Below are 18522 nucleotides of genomic sequence, written 5' to 3' on the forward strand. Positions count from 1 at the left end.
AATACCACCACTTTTAATAATACCACCACTTTTCTTTGAAGAACCTGACCGTCCACTTTGTAAGCAGTTATAACTGGCTCACCTGGAAGCAAATCCAGACAAATCAGACAAATCGATCCGCTACATACCATATCTGTTGTAAACACGCATCCCTGCCTGACTAAAAAGCCCAGGCCTTTCTCTCATTTTAATTATTGTGATATTCTGGGGCTGTTTCCGTTGCTGCTGCTTTAAAATACGCACAGCCCTACATGCTATCTCCAGATTAGGTTTCCACAGCGTCCCAATAATTTGGTGAGACCCCTGTGTTTCTGCAGAGCCCGTTTAAAGATCTCAGTGGATTTATTGGGAAAGATTTATTGAGGGAGCTCAGATTACAGAGCCGAGGGCTTAAGTCTGTGACACAATCCACAAAAGGCTGCTACGCTAGAGAGTTCCCTTAAAACCGTGCCTGCATCTCCCTTTCACTGATAACAGCAATTGAAACAATAAACGATCTTTTTTTTTTAAAGTAATGAGGCACAGTAAAGATCAATTCTGTGTCGCTGTGTACAGATATGGAAAAGTAGCTCTTTGGTTTGGAAAAAAAAAACCACATTCAAGTTAATTCACCAGATTGTTTTACAATAATGTTTACACTAATTTTTTTCCAAACCTTTGCTGTTTTCAAGAAATGATAATAGATTCAGTACAAAGCATTGTTTCAAAATTTTCATGTAAAAAAGTTTTGCATGTTCCTGTAGCAACAGACTTCTGGTTTTGGTCACCTTTAATAGTTTTACTCCCCAATCAATCAATCAATCAATCAATCAATCAATCAATCAATCAGCATAGAGCTGGAAGGGACCCTGGAGGTCTTCTAGTCTAGCCCCCTGCTCAAGCAGCAAACTCTATACCAGGGCTTTTCAACCTTTTCACCCATTGTACCACTTTTAGGATATGGCAACATCCGAGTACCACCAGTCGCCTAGCAAGGTGTCAAAAACTTGTTGACCAAAAAAGGAAAAAAGTGATGAAGTACAGATAGTCCTCGACTTACAACAGTTTGCTTAGTGACTGTTCAAAGTTACAATGGCACTGGAAAAAGTACCCCCCCAAGCCACAGCCGAGCAAGACACCTGCCTGCTTGCCCGGCGGCGATCTTTCTTCTGTCCGAGGTTTTCATTGTTGTGAACATTTCTGTTGAGGATTAGAAGTGGGGGTGGGGTGGGAGGTGTTTGGTTTTTATTCCCCCCCGTCTGCTGGGTGTTTGCAGCAGGTTTTGGTCATTTCACACGACCCTGGGACACTGTGATCGTCATAAATATGAATCAGTTGCCAAGCATCTGAATGTAAATCACAAGACCCTGGAGATGCTGCAAGATTCCAGCTGATCGGTGCTTCTTCTGGGCTCAGAAGCGCCAGGATCAGCACCGAGCTCCAGCTGGATCCTGGCGCTGATCCTGGCGCTTCTGCTGAGCCCTGACAGCCCTGCAGCTCCAGCCGTCTCTCGCTCAGGCTTGTGCGGTGCAGCCACCAGTTCAGCTCATCCTCCTCCCCCGCTACCACTTGTCTAGGATGGTCGCGTACCACCTGCCAGGTGCCAATGTACCACCGGTGGTACCCGTACCACTGGTTGAAAAGCCCTGCTCTATCCCATTTCAGACAAATGGCTGTCCAGTCTATTCTTAAAAACCTCCAGGGATGCAGCTACAACTTCTGGAGTCCAGCTATTCCATTAGTTAATTCTCCTCGCCATTGGGAAATTTCTCCTTAATTCTAGGATGCTTCTCCCCTTCCAGTTTCCATCCATTGTTTCAAATCAAAAGTAGGCAGTAGATTGTAGGCTAATCTCGTAAGGTAGAGCATGAGTAAACAGATCCAATTTCAGTGTTTTGAACATGAAGGAAATGAAGCTTTCCCCTTCCTTTCCTTCACGTTCAAAAGCTGAAAAGCATTCAAACTTTTCATCTGCCTTCTGAAATGATGCAGACTTCTTTCATTTGCTTTTGATCATATATTCGTTAGCATACTGTACTATGTAAATGACAATGTTAGCTCAGATTCAGTTAATGGATCTTAATACCTCAGTAAGAGACATTGTTTACACATGTAAACAATGGTAGTAAGGACTGTGATGGTATCATTTTGTCTTTTAAAGAGGAGAGATGGACACAGATGCCTTAATGCTTCAACTTCAGATTTTTCTAGCATGAGTTCTGGGATCAAAAAAATACTTTCTGTTGCTATTCAGAGCCTTGGCTCAGGCGAGTTTTATTTATGGCATGATGTCATTCAGTTGGGGTAGTTATTGAAAAGATAATCATGCGTATGGCATCTACACTGACAGCCACTACTCAATTGTAATTAAGACGTTTAAATAATTCCCTGTTGCTGAAAGAGGGTTTATTTTATTGCTTAAGAAACAGAATCCCTGTGGAATCTGAGAGATTTTTATTTTATTTTTAATCCACCAAGACTGTTGTTTGGAACTTGAGCGCACACCTTCTGCTTGGATCAGAAGCTCAAGTCAGATGCTCTTTGGCTGAGCTGTGTTACAGAATTCTTTTTCTTCTCAACAGAGATGCCTCTTTTCCATCCTTCTGAAACATGGAAGGCCTTTGCTGGAGAAAATAAATAAATAAATAAATAAATCCTTGGCTCCAAATTAACTATGTTGCTGAGAAGCAGCCAGTTTAGTTCTTTTTTTTCTTTTCTGGAAACAGCAACAAACATCGACAAAATCCAGATTGGTCGAAGAGTGGACTGGTCATTTGGAAGCTAACTTTAACATAAACAAATCCTTTTTATGATCAATTTATCACAGGAAGGCCTTAAACATTTGACTGGAAAGATTGGCTTTTTTTTAAAAAAAAAAAAGTGGCTTTTTTCATGTTGAGCCCAGTCAATAAAATATAGAAGGTGTCATCTTTGCAGTGACTTAGCATTTAATAATGTTCTCGGAATTAGCAGAATGACCAGTATTTTCAAGAATCAGTAAATTACAAAGAGCTTTTAAATTAATAATGTCGAAATCTGGAGGGAGGGAGAATCTGTGACAGGAGAATGGCCAAACAGGCAGCTGTTTAGGTTTTCGCCAACCAGGACAAAAATGAAGAGAGAGGTTTTCTCAAAAGTTTTTGCCATCCAGATTTTAGTCTTTATTCTCCCATCCATTGCTTCCCATTAGAAGGCTCACATCTTGCAAGGAATCTTTTTATTGGTTTATTTATATTATTTTTCAGGTAGTTCTCAGTCTAATCCGTTTAAAAATATTTCAACCCTAATAGCTTAAAAATACTGCAAAAAGTAAATGTTATTGCATTTAAAGATAGGGCTATATCAGCAGCAATAAAACGAGGATCAGCACTCATAGAAGAGGTGGTTGAGTTGGTTGTATGAACACATTCTGTCCTTCATATCACACGTATAATGAAAAGCTCATTGGTGGAAGGGCAAATGCCTGGTTATAGGAAAATAGAAGTGCCGCCTTGCCAAAGATGCATCCATCATCACATTAACGTTTAGCATTAGGGCTTTATAAATGTAATTGGCTGAGACGTGGTGGCAGGCTTATAACCTCAGTGAAAAGAAGACTCTGGAAGAGGCTTAACACCTGGCTAAATTAAGCCATCTTCACAAAGATGGATCCTCCTTCACTAGACAGGAAGCAGGATTCTGTGTCCAAAGAAGCTGATGGGCACAGGCGTTTTCGTATATCCAGATCAAGCGAAAAGTATCTTCTTGGCAGATTGCATGCTGGACAAGGCCATATCACGTAATCAAGGGAGAATAGATTGGGTGATGGATGCAGCTTTCCTTGAAGGTAAGAAAGTTTGCCCACTAAGGTATAGCTGTAAAAATTCCGATGGATAAGTTCCAATGGAATGATCAGTATGTAGGTCAAGCTGGGCTGTTGAGTCTGGTTAATAGTGGGCTCAGGAGACAGGAGATATGTAAAGCAGAAGGCAATGCAATGATGCAGGAAGAGATTATCCAAGGACATGTATATTTCACCATGTAATACTAGCTGCAATAATCACTGCACTGTCTATCAGACCAGCAGGCTGACTTGCAAGTTTCTTGGCTCTAGGAAAAGGAAAACCTACCAAGTCTCCATTCATGTGAAGCAGGTGGTAACTTCCTGAGTGTCATGACTGCGGTGTTGTCTGTGCCAGCTAGGTGAATTGCTATGGGAAGGACATCTACCTGTCCCAGAGATTAGACAGTGAGATTGCTGGTATCGAAAACAGCTGTGGTACTGTGTGAGACAATGTTAGCTGTGTATTCCAAAGCAAAGTTGGAACATTTGGAATGCCGTGAAATGCTCCAAGTATTTGAGGTGGTCCTTCCACTCAGCTGGTAACCATTGGAAGGGATCCAGCTTGTGCTTCTCTTTCTCTATGTGTTAATATTATCCATTGCTGGGGCTAAAGATAAAGGTTTCCCCTTCCAATCATGCCCGACTCTAGGGGGCGGTGCTGAGGGAGCCAGTGTTGTCCAAAGACCCTTCCCATAGTCATGTGGCCAGCATGATTATGCACCAAGGCGCACACAACCCTGTGGCTTTCCCACCAAAGTGGAACCTGTTTATCTACTCACATTTGCATGCTTTCAAACTGCTAGCTTTGCAGGAGCTGGAGCAAGCAACAGGAACTCACTCTGCTGCACAGCACTAGGGTCTCGAACCCAGGCTGTCAGCTTTCCAGTTGGCAAGCTTGGTGTCTTTAACCACAGAGCCATTATGCTCCTACGGGCAATATCTTCAGGTGGAAAAGAAGAGCCATAGACAGCTAAATACTGTAAAAGTTTTCCTCCACTATATGGAACCCCTTGTCTCAGGAATTCAGAGTTAGTGTTGCGGCTGGACATTTTGAGGTTGTTTTGAGAGTATTGCAAAGTCACACAAAGGAGGACAATGGAAGTGGTCTATTTCCTAAACAGTGATAACTCATAGAATGGATCTGGCTATAATCTTGATTGCATGTTCCATGACGCATAGACCTTAATCTAACGTTAGAATTGACTTGGCTCATCAGCAGTTGAAAATAGTCCTTAGGAAGGGCAATGCCTGGAAAATTTCTTCATTCTTTTTTATGCATTTTTAAGTCACTGGGTGAGAGTGTGGTGTGTATATGTGCGTGTGTATGTGTGTGTATGTATGTATGTATGTATGTATGTATGTATATGTACATATGTATGTATACACAATATACATATACAATATACTGCCCATTCTGAATATTGTCTAGAATTGTTGGTTGCTATATAAGCTATTTGGCATAAGAAAGTCCAGGAATTTAATTCTTAACCCACATTCATCGTTTTTGTTCTGAATTGTTATATACTAAAAAGCAACTGTGCATATTTTACATAATTAAAAACAGTAGAGCATTCTGCAATTTTAACCTGATTTATGTCTTCTTTCAGCTCTTGGGAAGAAGTTGTCTTCCACGAAGAAGGGGGAGGAATTGGAAGCATTTTAAAGACTTGAAATAAAATCCGAATGCAAGCTGCTCTTCTCTAAGGGCATCTAGATCAGGCTGTCCTGGTTAGGGGATCACGGGATGTTGAAGTCCGACACAACTGAAGGCTAGTGGAATGGGACAGATGGATTTAGAAGATAGCTCTGGCTTGTGGCATCCCAAAGCAATAAAATAGTGTGGCATCTAAGGCTTCTCCTGTTGTTTTCTCCCTATGGTACAATAGTGCCAAGCAAAGAGGAAGCAATGTGGGTGTGTCCCTGCATTAATTAGTATTAGTCCTAAGAGCCAAATACACAGGGAGTTGCCTGAGAAGAAGACATGCGTCCCAAAGAGAGGAAAGAAAGAATTAAATAATGGGCTACTGCTGTGTTGGCCAAAGGCCCTCTACTCGCTGTGGCTCCTGCCCAAGTTGTGTTAGGCTGTGCTATTGCAAGGCACTCATATTGAACGTTAGACTCAAAGTATCCATGAAAAGAACTATCAGGAAGGTAGACCTGATGATACAGCTTCAGTAGACTGAACAAAACAGGCTGAAGCTTGTCATCTCTTGAACCACATCCTTGGAAAACCCTTAGCTAGCCTATCAGTGCTCGGGGAAGGCTAATACTCTGGAGGACCAAACCATTAAATCAGGGGTCTTCCAACGTGGCCCTTTTATGACTTGTGGACTTCAACTTCCAGAATTCCTCAGCCAGGCATGCCTGGCTGAGGAATTCTGGGAGTTGAAGTCCACAAGTCATAAAAGGGCCACGTTGGAAGACCCCTGCATTAAATGAAGCAATGATTTACAACAGGGCTGTCCAACCTTGGCAGCTTTAAGACTTGTGGACTTCAACTCCCAGAATTCCCCAGGCAGCATGGTCCACAAGCCTTAAAGTTGCCAAGGTTGAAGACCCCTGATATGCACCATGGTGGCTATATGAATGAACAGGCTGTAACAACTCAAAAGAACTTACTTTTGAGTCCCATCCTGCGAACTGTGGATTAACATTTTGGGCTTTTAAGGTGGCTGCATTCATACTTCCAATCCCTATTGTGACTGCTTACTAAGGCGTTGGAAGTGGCCGTAAAACCGAATTGCTCTGTTTTTTTTAAAAACCGGGCTTTCATCTTCATGAATTTTTTCCCCCTCCAGATGGACATGTATTGTTGAAATAGCAAGACTTTTCCCTTTTGCTTCTTTCCAGAACTAATCTCAAAGCCCCCCGAGTTAAGCCATCCAGGTCATTTTCGTCTAGATCGGACAAAACCATGGAGAGTTTCAATTAACAACCTCCGAGAAGCTTTGTCAGATCAGGAGGAGGGAAAACAGGAGAAAGTAGTGATCTGAAGCAGTAACAGATGTTAGGGGAATGTGCTGATCCAGTTATTACCTAGCACTGAAAAGACTGGAAAAATGTCCTGGAGGCCAGGAGCGACACAGCCCTTCTGGGTGGCCTGCCCATCATTTTGTGTTGGCTGTCATTTTGCAGAAGGCATTCTGGGTCATCATGACACTTGAGAAGAAGGGTGTGTGTGTGTGTGTGTGTGTGAGGGGGGAGGCACTCAATTGCTTTCTCACAAATTTTCTCTTAAGATAAAGATGGGTGTGTACTGAGCATCCAATTCAGCTTCTCTGAATTTTACAGTACAGTAGCTAGTATTTTACATGGACCATCACTGTTCTGATTTACGTGTGCTGTTGTACTACATACGGAAAATCTATTTTGAGGACCTGAGATCCAGGTCTTTTTTTAAATTTAAATTTATGTTTAGTCTCCACCCAGAATGTGCCTTTAACCTCAGTTTTCGTCGTCCAGAAATTTCTGCAGTTTTCCCAAGGATGGTGTCCCCTAGATCAGCAGGGCTACAATTTCCTTTATGCCTAACTGGCATGGCTAGGATTGTCTTCTCCAGCATAGCATGAACATGTCCTTGGGTACCCTTTTCTTTTCTTTTCTTTTCTTTTCTTTTCTTTTCTTTTCTTTTCTTTTCTTTTCTTTTCTTTTCTTTTCTTTTCTTTTCTTTCTTTTCTTTTCTTTTCTTTTCTTTTCTTTTCTTTTCTTTTCTTTTTTGTATGTCTATGCATTAGGTAAAGGTAAAGGTTCCCCCGCACATGCGTGCTAGTCGTTTCCGACTCTAGGGGCCGGTGCTCATCTCCGTTTCAAAGCCGAAGAGCCAGCGCTTGTCCGAGGACGTCTCCGTGGTCATGTGGCCGGCATGACTAGACACCAAAGGCACACGGAACGCTGTTACCTTCCCACCGTAGTGGTCCCTATTTTTCTACTTGCATTTTTTACGTGCTTTCGAACTGCTAGGTTGGCAGAAGCTGGGACGAGTAACAGGCGCTCACTCTGTTACGCGGCACTCAGGATTCGACCCGCCAAACTGCCGACCTTCTGATCGACAAGCTCAGCGTCCTAACCCACTGAGCCACCGCGTCCCTTGTCTATGCATTACTGACCCATAATCGGCACATTCCTATAGATTAGTTTATAATTGGATCGATACAGGTAATCCTTGATTTACGGACACAATTGAGCCCAAACTTTCTGCTGCTAAACGAGAGAGTTGTTCACTGATATTTTGCCAGTGTTACGACCTTCCTTGCCACGGCTGTTAAGGGAATCGCTGCAGTTATTAAGATAGTCACCCAGCTGTTAACTGAATCTGGCTTCCCCATTGACGTTGCTCATCAGAAGGACGCAAAAAGTGATCACATGACCCCAGGGACACTGCAGCCGTCACGACTATGAATTGCCAAGCATCCACATTTTGATCACATGACCCTAGGGATGCTGCAACGGTCCTAAGTGTGAAAAAAGGTCCTAAGTGATTTTCTCCCCCCCCCAGTGCCATTTTAACTTTGAACAGGCATTAATGATTGTAAATCGAGGACTGCCTGTAATGGGTTTTTGCGATGTCTCTAATCCAGAGGCCCACAACCTTTTGGGCACCAGGGACCGGTTCCGTGGAGAAAGGTTTTTCCGTGGACCGGAAGGTGCATGGTTTTGTGTGCTGCCTGCATCACAAGGAAGGGGCTTTGCTCGTCTGTGCAGACCGATTGCTGGCATGCCATGGCCCGGTGCTGGTCCACGGATTGGGGATTGGGGACCCCTGCTCTAATCAATACTGCATGGGGCAGCATTAATGGGTCTTCTGCATGGATTAATCTTTGCTGTTCTTCAGAGCTAAAATTCTGGCTTCGTAGTCTCCCTCCTCCCTAAGTAGAAGTTTTTGGGATTTTTGCAGAGCTTCCTTGCAGCCTCAGAGGACGGCGGGCCGGGGGTGGGGTGGGGTGGGGATACGGTTGGTACGGAGGCCTCTCAAGACAAGCAGCCTTAGAAATTCTTACAGCTTGGCAGGACTACTGTGTGAACCAGCTGTAACTTTTCACGTTGAACTGGGCGTTTCAGGGCATCCCATGACAGCTGACAGGCACAATCCCTTAAATTGCACTACTTTAGAAAACTTATTTGACACAATAGAGAACAGTCCTCCCACAACAATTGAAGGCATGGAGAGCGGTTGTCGTGGCTGCAAAGCTATAAACCATCTTACCCTGGCAGGAAAGAGGGGAGGGGGCTGCCAGATGCCTCCCCCAGTGTCCTGTAAGCTTATAAAGAGGCAGAATGTTTTAATTTACCAAAGGGGTGGGGGAGAGCTACTGCTAGAATCAAAAGTCTTGCATTAAAAGCAAACCTTCTGTGGAAAGGTAGGCCTCCTCTTAGGAAATTTATTCCTGTCCTGGGAGAAACAGCATGGACAAACTTTATCTGCTTTTATTTCTAAGTTTACAGTGAAACCTCTTTTTTTACCAGAGGCTTTGCACTGCAGCCAATCGGCTTTCCACAGGGACTTATGTCACTACGATGGTGTAAATCTTCTGCCATGCCTTACTCTGGAATTCAGTGCCCTACTCTTGGGTTCCTCAGTAACAGATACCCTCCTCCACCCCCACCCCCACTCTTAAGTCAATTCACATGAGGTTTCCCTTGCATGTCCACTTCAGTGCATTTAAATCCATGGAAGCTTCCACAAATGAGATTCTGCAGGAAATAAAAATTATTTGCAAAGTATCCCACTGGCTAGAATCACATCCCCAAGACAGTGCTGCACTTGACAAAAACCAGGTGCAAGAACATGACACTTGACAGTGAAAAGGTCTAGCTGTTGAAATCCTCAGAGGATTCACATTTGGGTTGAAACATTAGCTTCCCGTGAGCATGTTCCCTAATTGAAGAAGGATCCCCATGTGCAAATAAGTGTGCACCTGTAGATTCCACACACCCACATATACCCATGATTATCATCATCATCATCATAGCGGTTTTAATCTGTAACCCCAGCTGTTGTGCAAGTGCGTGGTTGGTTCGTGCCCCGAGTAACGTTTTTCAAAGATTCAGACGCAGAAGAGATTATTCTCCTAGTATGGATATGAGAAAAATGAAAGTGTGTCTCGGTTCAATGCAGTTCTTGAAGTAACTGCATTTTTAATGCAAGTTCCCTAGTCAAAATTATGTATCTGCCAGGATTATTCTAAATAAAGTGCATCAGAGACAAAGTTGGACAATAGTTGGAGACCTGTGGTGTCTACTATGTTCTCTCATTTTTAAAGGGAATATTAATGAGAAGAGCATATGCTCATACCAGCGATCCTGCAGTTAGTTGGAATTGCCTATTTTATTAATACATCCTTAGTGCGTTTCCCATAAAACATTAACCCTTTGAATAAGAATTCGCACAATAGACAATTTTGGCTAGGATGCTCAAAAAAGGGCGGTGATTGTATTTCCTTTGAAGGAAACCAAGATAATCAGAATTAATTCTTGGAAACTTAACACTTTCTCAGTACCGATTTCTGAGACATAACAATCTTGGAACTGGCAAGAACAAGTCTAAATCCCTTGAACACAATAATGCAAAAATTCAAGAATTTATTAAAATTTCTGGGAATAGTGATTTCATATTTATGATTTAAGTTTAAGAGCCCTTGGACATTATTATGTAACTAAGGACAGTGAGTAACAGCACCACGTTTGTTCTACATGTCATTGATTAATTTTATTTAATAATTATAATTATAATTATAATGAATAGAATAGAATAGAATAGAATAGAATAGAATAGAATAGAATAGAATAGAATAGAATAGAATAGAATAGAATAGAATAGAATAGAATAGGAAGGTACCTTGGAGGTCTTCTAATCCAGCCCCCTGCTCAAGCAGGAGAACCTACACTGTCTTGGACAGGTGAATGTCTAGTCTCTTCCTAAAAATCTCCAGTGGTGGAGCACCCACGATTTCTCTTGGCAAGCTCTTCCACTGGTTGATTGTCCTCACTGACAGGAAGTTTCTCCTTAATTCCAGGTTGCTTCTCTCTTTGATCAGTTTCCAGCCATTGTTTCTCATCCTTCCCTATGGTGCTTTGGAGAATAACATAACCTCCCCTCTTCTTTGTGGTAGCCCCTCAGATACTGGAATACAGCTATCATGTCTTCCCTGTTTCTTCTTTTCTTGAGATTAGCCGAACCCAAGTCCTCAGACATTCTTCGTATGTTTTAGTCTCCAGGCCTTGGATCATCTTAGTTGCTTTTCTCTGAATTTTTTTCCCAAACTCTCAACATCTTTTTTGTGATAAGGTGACCAAAATTGGTTGCAGTATTCCAGGTGTAGTCTTACTAGGGTTTTATAAAGTGGTAGTGGCTGAGTGGGTTAGGATGCTGAGCTTGTCGATCAGAAGGTCGGCAGTTTGGCGGGTCGAATCCGAGTGCTGCGTAACAGAGTGAGCACCTGTTACTCGTCCCAGCTTCTGCCAACCTAGCAGTTCGAAAGCACGTAAAAATGCAAGTAGAAAAATAGGGACCACTCCGGTGGGAAGGTAACAGCGTTCCGTGCGCCTTTGGCGTCTAGTCATGCTAGCCACATGACCACGGAGACGTCCTTGGACAAGCGCTGGCTCTTCGGCTTTGAAACGGAGATGAGCACCGGCCCCTAGAGTCGGAAACGACTAGCATGCATGTGTGGAGGAACCTTTACCTTTACCTAGTAATAATTAGGCAACTTTCGAATTCTCAACACTTTTTAAATAGGGTACAGTCAACTTTCAAAGTCCTCTTGAAAAGGGATGGCAGAGTTGGGTGGCACATCAGCCTCTTCACCTGTCTAAAATAATTTTTCAGTTGTAGGAATGTATTCTTCCAGAACACTAGTGATTGAGCTTTTTTAACCACATCTTTAAGAAAAACCCAGATTGTCTGCATCTCTGGTTCTGTGATGGGAAGAAAACACAAAATTAGGTGACTGAAACCCCCTCCCTTTTTTTTTGTATTTTATGCAGTGAGATTTCAGGTGACTACCGAAGAAGAAATACAGGAGCCAGCACAAGAAACAAAAGAGGTACGCGTGAGCATTCTGCATTATATTCAAGACCTGAAAACCGTTTTCTCTCTAAACCCTTCTTCTTTCTCTTTGCCTGTTTTGCAAAAAAACGATTTAATTGTGCATATTCTTTAGGAAGAAAGAAAAATCTCCCACTTTATTCAAAGTGTAGGTTATGTTTCCCACGGTAGATAGAGAACAGTGGAAGCCAGTCTTTTAGCAACCAGTACAAAATAAGGGACGCGGTGGCTCAGTGGGTTAGGACGCTGAGCCTGTCGATCAGAAGGTCGGCAGTTTGGCGGGTCGAATCCCGAGTGCCGCGTAACAGAGTGCCTGTTACTCGTCCCAGCTTCTGCCAACCTAGCAGTTCGAAAGCACATAAAAATGCAAGTAGAAAAATAGGGACCACTCCGGTGGGAAGGTAACAGCGTTCCATGCGCCTTTGGCGTCTAGTCATGCCGGCCACATGACCACGGAGATGTCCTCAGACAAGCGCTGGCTCTTCGGCTTTGAAACGGAGATGAGCACCGGCCCCTAGAGTCGGAAACGACTAGCACGCATGTGCGGGGGAACCTTTACCTTTACCTTTACAAAATAAGGAAGCAAGAGGAAGGTTGAGATTGTAGTTGCTAGAGAGCAGAGACGGAGGAGGGGAGATTAGATAATTCAAAACAACCCAGGGGACAGAGTGCTTAATCTTTCCTTCTGCGCTATTTTCCAAATCAGGATCTGCTCCCCCCTTTCTCACCTCCCCGCCCCCGTCCACCTCTTAGCAGCCGAGCTGGAAGAAGGATTAAACTGTGCTCTATTATAATAAAGGCTCTTTCCATCTTCTTTATAGTCCCATTACGTTGGAGATGGTCCAGACTTTCAGCATTCCCTTTTCAACCTTGGTGGTCAAAGTCCATTGGTCTCCTATTATCTTCAGATGCACGGAATCCCTAATCCTTTAGCCAACTCCCGGGGTTACAGGATCAATCATAGTGAAATCTGCAAAGTACCATATCCTTTTGTTTTTAAAGGAAGAAGTTTATGACTTGAGATAGCTTTACAGTTTCTGAACCCCCCCCCCCGCAGTAAAATAATTTATTTCCATTAAACACACACACACACACACACACACACACACACACACACACACACAAACACATAAATGTGGTGGGTGAAGGGATGGGAAAGACAGAAGTGAAATCTGGACTTTGCGGGAATGTGGTTTTCTTTTTCATGGCAGGTCAAACTAAGAAACTTGGACTCTGTTTTTGGAACTTTTTTTTAAATTTTCTCTCTGAGCCCAGTTCTTTCTTTTCCAAATTGGATTTGGAGAAAAGGGCTAAACAAATATGTAGAGGAGTTGTGGTATACATCTCCTCTCAATTATGGTCTGCTTTTGGTATTAAAAGACACATATACCAGGCATTTTTTATTTTATACATATACAGAACAGATAGATAACAAGAGCCAGTTTGACCTAGTCCAGACTACAAACCGGGAGACCATGAATTCAAGTCCCACCTTAGCCATGAAAGACAGCTGAGTGACTTTGGGCCAATCACCAGGAGACTGTGAGTTCTATTCCCGCCTTAGCCGTCATAGCGAATTGGGTAACTTTGGGCCAATCACCAGGAGACTGAGTTCTATTCCCACCTTAGCAGTCAAAGCCAGCTGAGTGACTTTGGGCCAATCACCAGGAGACTGAGTTCTATTCCTGCCTTTGCAGTCAAAGCCAATTGGTTGACTTTGGGCCAATCGCCAGAGACTTGAGTTCTAGTCCCAGCTAGCCATGAAAGACAGCTGGGCGACCTTGGGCCGGTCTCATCCTAACTCACTTCACAGGATGGTGGTTGTGGGGAAAATAGGAGGAAGGAGGGATATTGGAGATGTTTGCCATCTTGAGTTTTTTTGTAAAAATAATAAAGGCAGAATAAAAATAAATAAATGAAATTAAATGGAAGGCCTGCGCTAATGACTAGGTACACTCATCATACTAATCCACAGTCCGCTCAACCGTTGTTTACTCAATAAACCATGAAAGCAGAGAACACTAAGCCAAAACTGAACAAGGTCATAGCAGTCACTGAGTAAAATTGTGGCACGTGCCTAGAAGCTAAATAATTTAACAACAATTGGATGTTATGGTAGACTATGACTGCGAAAGCCAAATTGAGCATCTCAAAATCTGTGGATCAGAATAATTTGCTGGATTAGTTCTAGGTTCCAGATAGCCATCTGATCCTTGGATCACTTTCAGGAGGAGAAACAATACGCCTGACAGACATCCAAAGGAATGATCTTTAATCTGCAGCCATGTGCACAGGACCAGTTAGATGCCAGGTTTCCATGACAGATCGCAGATTTTTAGTGGATGCGTCAGCCTGGAGCGTATTTCCAGAAAACCCCCCCGATGAAAATCATGGATACAAATCATCTCTGGCAGGATTCCGATACTAGGGTTAGCCAGTCAGTAGAAGGAGGTTCACAAATCTATAGGAATATTTTTCCTGTTAGGTAATAATCTTGATTCCTTTCTACATCTGGGTCAACAGTCTGATCCTATGAACATGCAACTTTGGGATTTAAACTTGGAAATGAGTTGTAGTTGGAATCTCTCTGTTATAGCCTAGTCAACTCAGGGGACGACTGTATCTTAACTATAAACATACTCTTTGCCATATTCCAATTACTTTAAAATGAAATACCTACTCGTTATGTTGGCTTGCTCTATTAAACTGAAAAATGAGGAAATGTGGATAATTTTAAGTCATTTTATTTTGTCCTACATACATAATCATTTCCAGAATGATCTAGTCCCAGTAAAAATTAACAAGTTAATTGTCTTATGCACTTCTCAGGAGAAGTCTTATAAGACTTCAAGCAACGAGATAATCCTTCAGTGAAATACATAAATCAGCACCAAAAACCATTTTCAGGCCAAGGGCTACACTCAGTTTTTGAGAGAGACGTTGGAGAAATGTTCTTCTAAAAGGGTGGCGCTAGAAGAGAAAATAAATAGGATTTAAATTAAAATAAATTAAATTAACAGGATTACTCAAGTGTTCAAGAATGTTTGCCTTATATTACATTAAATATTATAGTTTAGCAGCAACTTTTTGGAAGTCTCCAAAGTTTACATCCACGTGTTCAGCTTCCTCGTCCTTTTCAGAACATTTAATTCTGGATCAAGTCTTTTATTTTAGCCATAAAGCCAGCAGTCAGGAATAATAAAATGATTAACAGTGGAAATATATAAAAATAAAGAAAATTAATAGAGATTTTTCCAAAGTCAAGGAGATACAGATAGGACATATAGAAGCAGAGAATTTCTCTGAATGGTGATAATTCAGGAAAAGGATCATGTCCTGATCTGTGTCAGGATTTTTTCCCCAAAAATAAGATGAATATAAGTTTTCCAGGATTTGCTATAGAAACAACAGTGAAGTAAAATGTGGCTCACAAACTCCTACGTACTGGGCTGTTGTTTCTTATTTCTTCTCCCTTATTAATTGCACCATTTTTTTAAAAAGAAAGCTTTCATTCATAGTAATTGCTAAGAATGGAAATGTTTCTAGTACCTTACTTTTATCTAAAGGAGTCCCTGCGAATTTTACTCTGCTAGTCGTTGCTGACTCGAGAGGGCGCTGCTCATCTCTGTTTCAAGGCCATTGAGCCAGCATCGTCTGAAGACATTTCCACGGTCATGTGGCCAGCACGACATTGCAGAGTGCTGTTACCTTCCCAACAAAGTGGTGCCTATTTATCTACTTGCATTTGCATGCTTTCAAACTGCTAGGTTGGCAGGAGCTGGAGCAAGAACAACAGCTCACCCCGTCCCGTGGCGCTCAGGTCTCAATCTTGGGATGCTGGCTTTCCAACCAACAAGCCCAGCGTATTTCACCCGAGTCACTGTGTTTTTAAAATATTTCTGGTGAGGGACAGTTATAGAGGGAGGGATATCCAGATGTTACAATCAATAAATGAACGAATCTATACATTCTCCTAAACAAAAGACAAACGTATTATTCTTGTTGTTGTTGTTGTTGTTAGTTGCGAAGTCGTGTCCGACCCATCGCGACCCTATGGACAATGTTCCTCCAGGCCTTCCTGTCCTCTACCATCTTCTGGAGTCCATTTAAGCTCACGCCTACTGCTTCAGTGACTCCATCCAGCCACCTCATTCTCTGTCGTCCCTTTCTTCTCTTGCCCTCAACCTTTCCCAGCATGAGGCTCTTCTCCAGTGAGTCCTTCCTTCTCATTAGGTGGCCAAAGTATTTGAGTTTTAGCTTCAGGATCTGGCCTTCTAAAGAGCAGTCAGGGTTGATCTCCTCTAGGACTGACCGGTTTGATCGCCTTGCAGACCAAGGGACTCGCAGGAGTCTTCTCCAGCACCTTAGTTCAAAGGCTTCAATTCTTTGGTGCTCAGCCTTTCTTATGGTCCAGCTTTCACTGCCATACATTGCAACTGGGAAGACCATAGCCTCGACTATACGCACTTTTGTTGACAGGGTGATGTCTCTGCTTTTTAGTGTGCTGTCTAGATTTGTCATGGCTTTCCTCCTTACCCAGGCCTAAAAAAAAATGCCCATTATGAAACTAACCATTCTCTTTGTCTCTGTATAGCTCTCATTCTCTTTCCTACACAAACCTCTACCCACATATTCTTTCTCTCTTTTTCAGTCTCTGCTCAAAGTTGAGGAGGGTTTTAAAAATGCCACAATGGCTTCTGCAGCCACATGATCAAAGCCCTGTCCCTCTTTCGTATGTAAAAAAAAAAGTTGTATCTGAGCTCATAGCACTGTCTTCACTTTTTTTTAATGCCCCCACAGACACCCTTGTAAAAGTTATTCTGTGATCAAAGTCAGTGATGCTTTCTCAGCGTTCTACATCTCCTTAATCTCAATTAGACAATTTTTTATGAGCATATCTGGAACAGCGAGTACTCTCTACCAATCCCTTTTGGCTTACAATGTTGTGCTTTGCTTTGCTTGCATTTTAATGATTGTCAAAAGGTACCTTTGTGGCTTTCTTTCAGTTGGCTTCCCTTCTTCCAAATTCTAGAGAATTAACAAAAGGTAAAGGGGGAAGCCTAACAAATAGAAGAGGATGTTGAAGAGGTTATATTCCAGGTTGGTTCCCGGACAGATTTGGGAAGGGGAAAAAAAAAATCATGGTACAGTTCCGTCTTTTCTCATCTTGTGGCTGTGTGTATATATACACCATTGCTTTCAGGAATTTTGTGTTCTGAAACGTCTCTCTCTTCCATCCAAACTTACTGCCAAGACTTTCTGGCTGAATTGAGTTGAACTACATTTTGCAGAACAGAACGACTTAAGTTGCACATTTCTTCCAAGTTAGAAAAACTCTCTGGTCTGCCAGTAGCCCTTTTTCATACGACAATATCCCCATCAAAATCCCACTTCTAACTGATACTGGCTTTTAAAAGCAAACTTACCCAAATATTCACAGTGTGCATGCACCAATGCACACACATCTTCAGGAAAAAAATGTATGAATCTGAGGAAAATGTTATTCTTTTCCCATGGCAGTGCAGTTAGGCCTTGGGAAGGAGGAAGGAAGAGAATAAAATAGACCGGATGGTGTTTGGGACAGGTCTAAGCCTCGCTGTTTCATGTAGTCCGAAGTTGAGAGCTCAAGGTAGACTGGAAGCCAGCCTTCCTGAGCTGTGGTTATCAAATTCAAGATGAGGCAAGAGAGGATAGTGGGGACAAGTGGTAAGAGCATAGGGAGTACATGTGTCAGGCACAGGAAACCCGGAATCCAGGCAGTTCAAAAGAATATATAGGTTTATTGTGCGCTACTACTCTCTGCAAGAAGCTGAACTACTAACAGTCAAAGCAAATTGGTGGTAGATAAGAGTCAATGGAATTCAAGGTGGGCTGAACTTGTGGGGGTGAAGGGACTTGAGGCTGATGACATGCTTGACCCCTCCCTCGGGCTCAGCCTGGTTGTCTCCTACAAATGTACTCTGATTAAATGGCTTTCCAATATAAAGAGAGATCTTTGAGTTGGATACCAGACCCTGTTGCTTCTCAAGATTTTAATCCCAGCAATTTTAATTATAGACATTTGACATGAAAACAAAAATCTGCATTATCTATTATTAGGCAACAGCTAATTTCCATAATATCTTGTCAAGTTAGCTGTTCAACATAAGAAATATCAGAGCTGTTAATAATCAGGGCTTCCATCATGTCTTAAAAAGTTGTATTAGTTCAGCAAAGGTTAAAAGAAAAACAGTGAATTATAAGAAAACGAGCAACATTTATTTTATTTTATTTTATTATTTTATTTTATTAAATTTATATGCTGCCCTTCTCCCTAAGGACTCATAGAGGATCTTCCAACATTGCAATACCACAAACAACTAAAATTCCAAACGTTGCATCACCCTAATAAAACATATTCAGGAATCTGCTGTGTTAAAGTTAGACCCTCGAGAAATGCAGTGGTTTGGGATATAAGACCGATAGGAAAATAAACCCTTCCATGTGTAAAAAAAATCCACTTGAGTTAGATGCATTTCTTGATCATAAATTGGTAGGAAGTTTGGCCCTGGGAACTTTACTCAGAGAATTGAAGACTCTACTTGATATTACCAACTTTGGGGCAGAAGGAATAATGTAGGGCTATTGTTTCTACCTTTTTAAAAACCAGTCAAAACTGTTTTATTTATAGAGAGGT

General features: G+C 42.1%; 1 protein-coding gene across 1 annotated transcript in view; it reads right to left on the minus strand.

Annotated features, from left to right (window-relative positions):
* Window positions 1-2515: 2515 nt before the first annotated feature.
* The window catches only part of GALK2 (galactokinase 2), a 68389-nt gene continuing 52382 nt past the window's right edge, over window positions 2516-18522 (minus strand). The window contains exon 10 of the mRNA XM_083371038.1: window positions 2516-2603. Coding sequence (XP_083227164.1) covers window positions 2555-2603 — 49 coding nt within the window. The 3' untranslated portion in view covers window positions 2516-2554. The remainder of the gene's footprint in view (window positions 2604-18522) is intronic.

The sequence above is a fragment of the Vipera ursinii genome (genome assembly GCF_947247035.1).
Source record: "Vipera ursinii genome assembly, chromosome: 11".
Lineage (NCBI taxonomy): Eukaryota > Metazoa > Chordata > Lepidosauria > Squamata > Viperidae > Vipera > Vipera ursinii.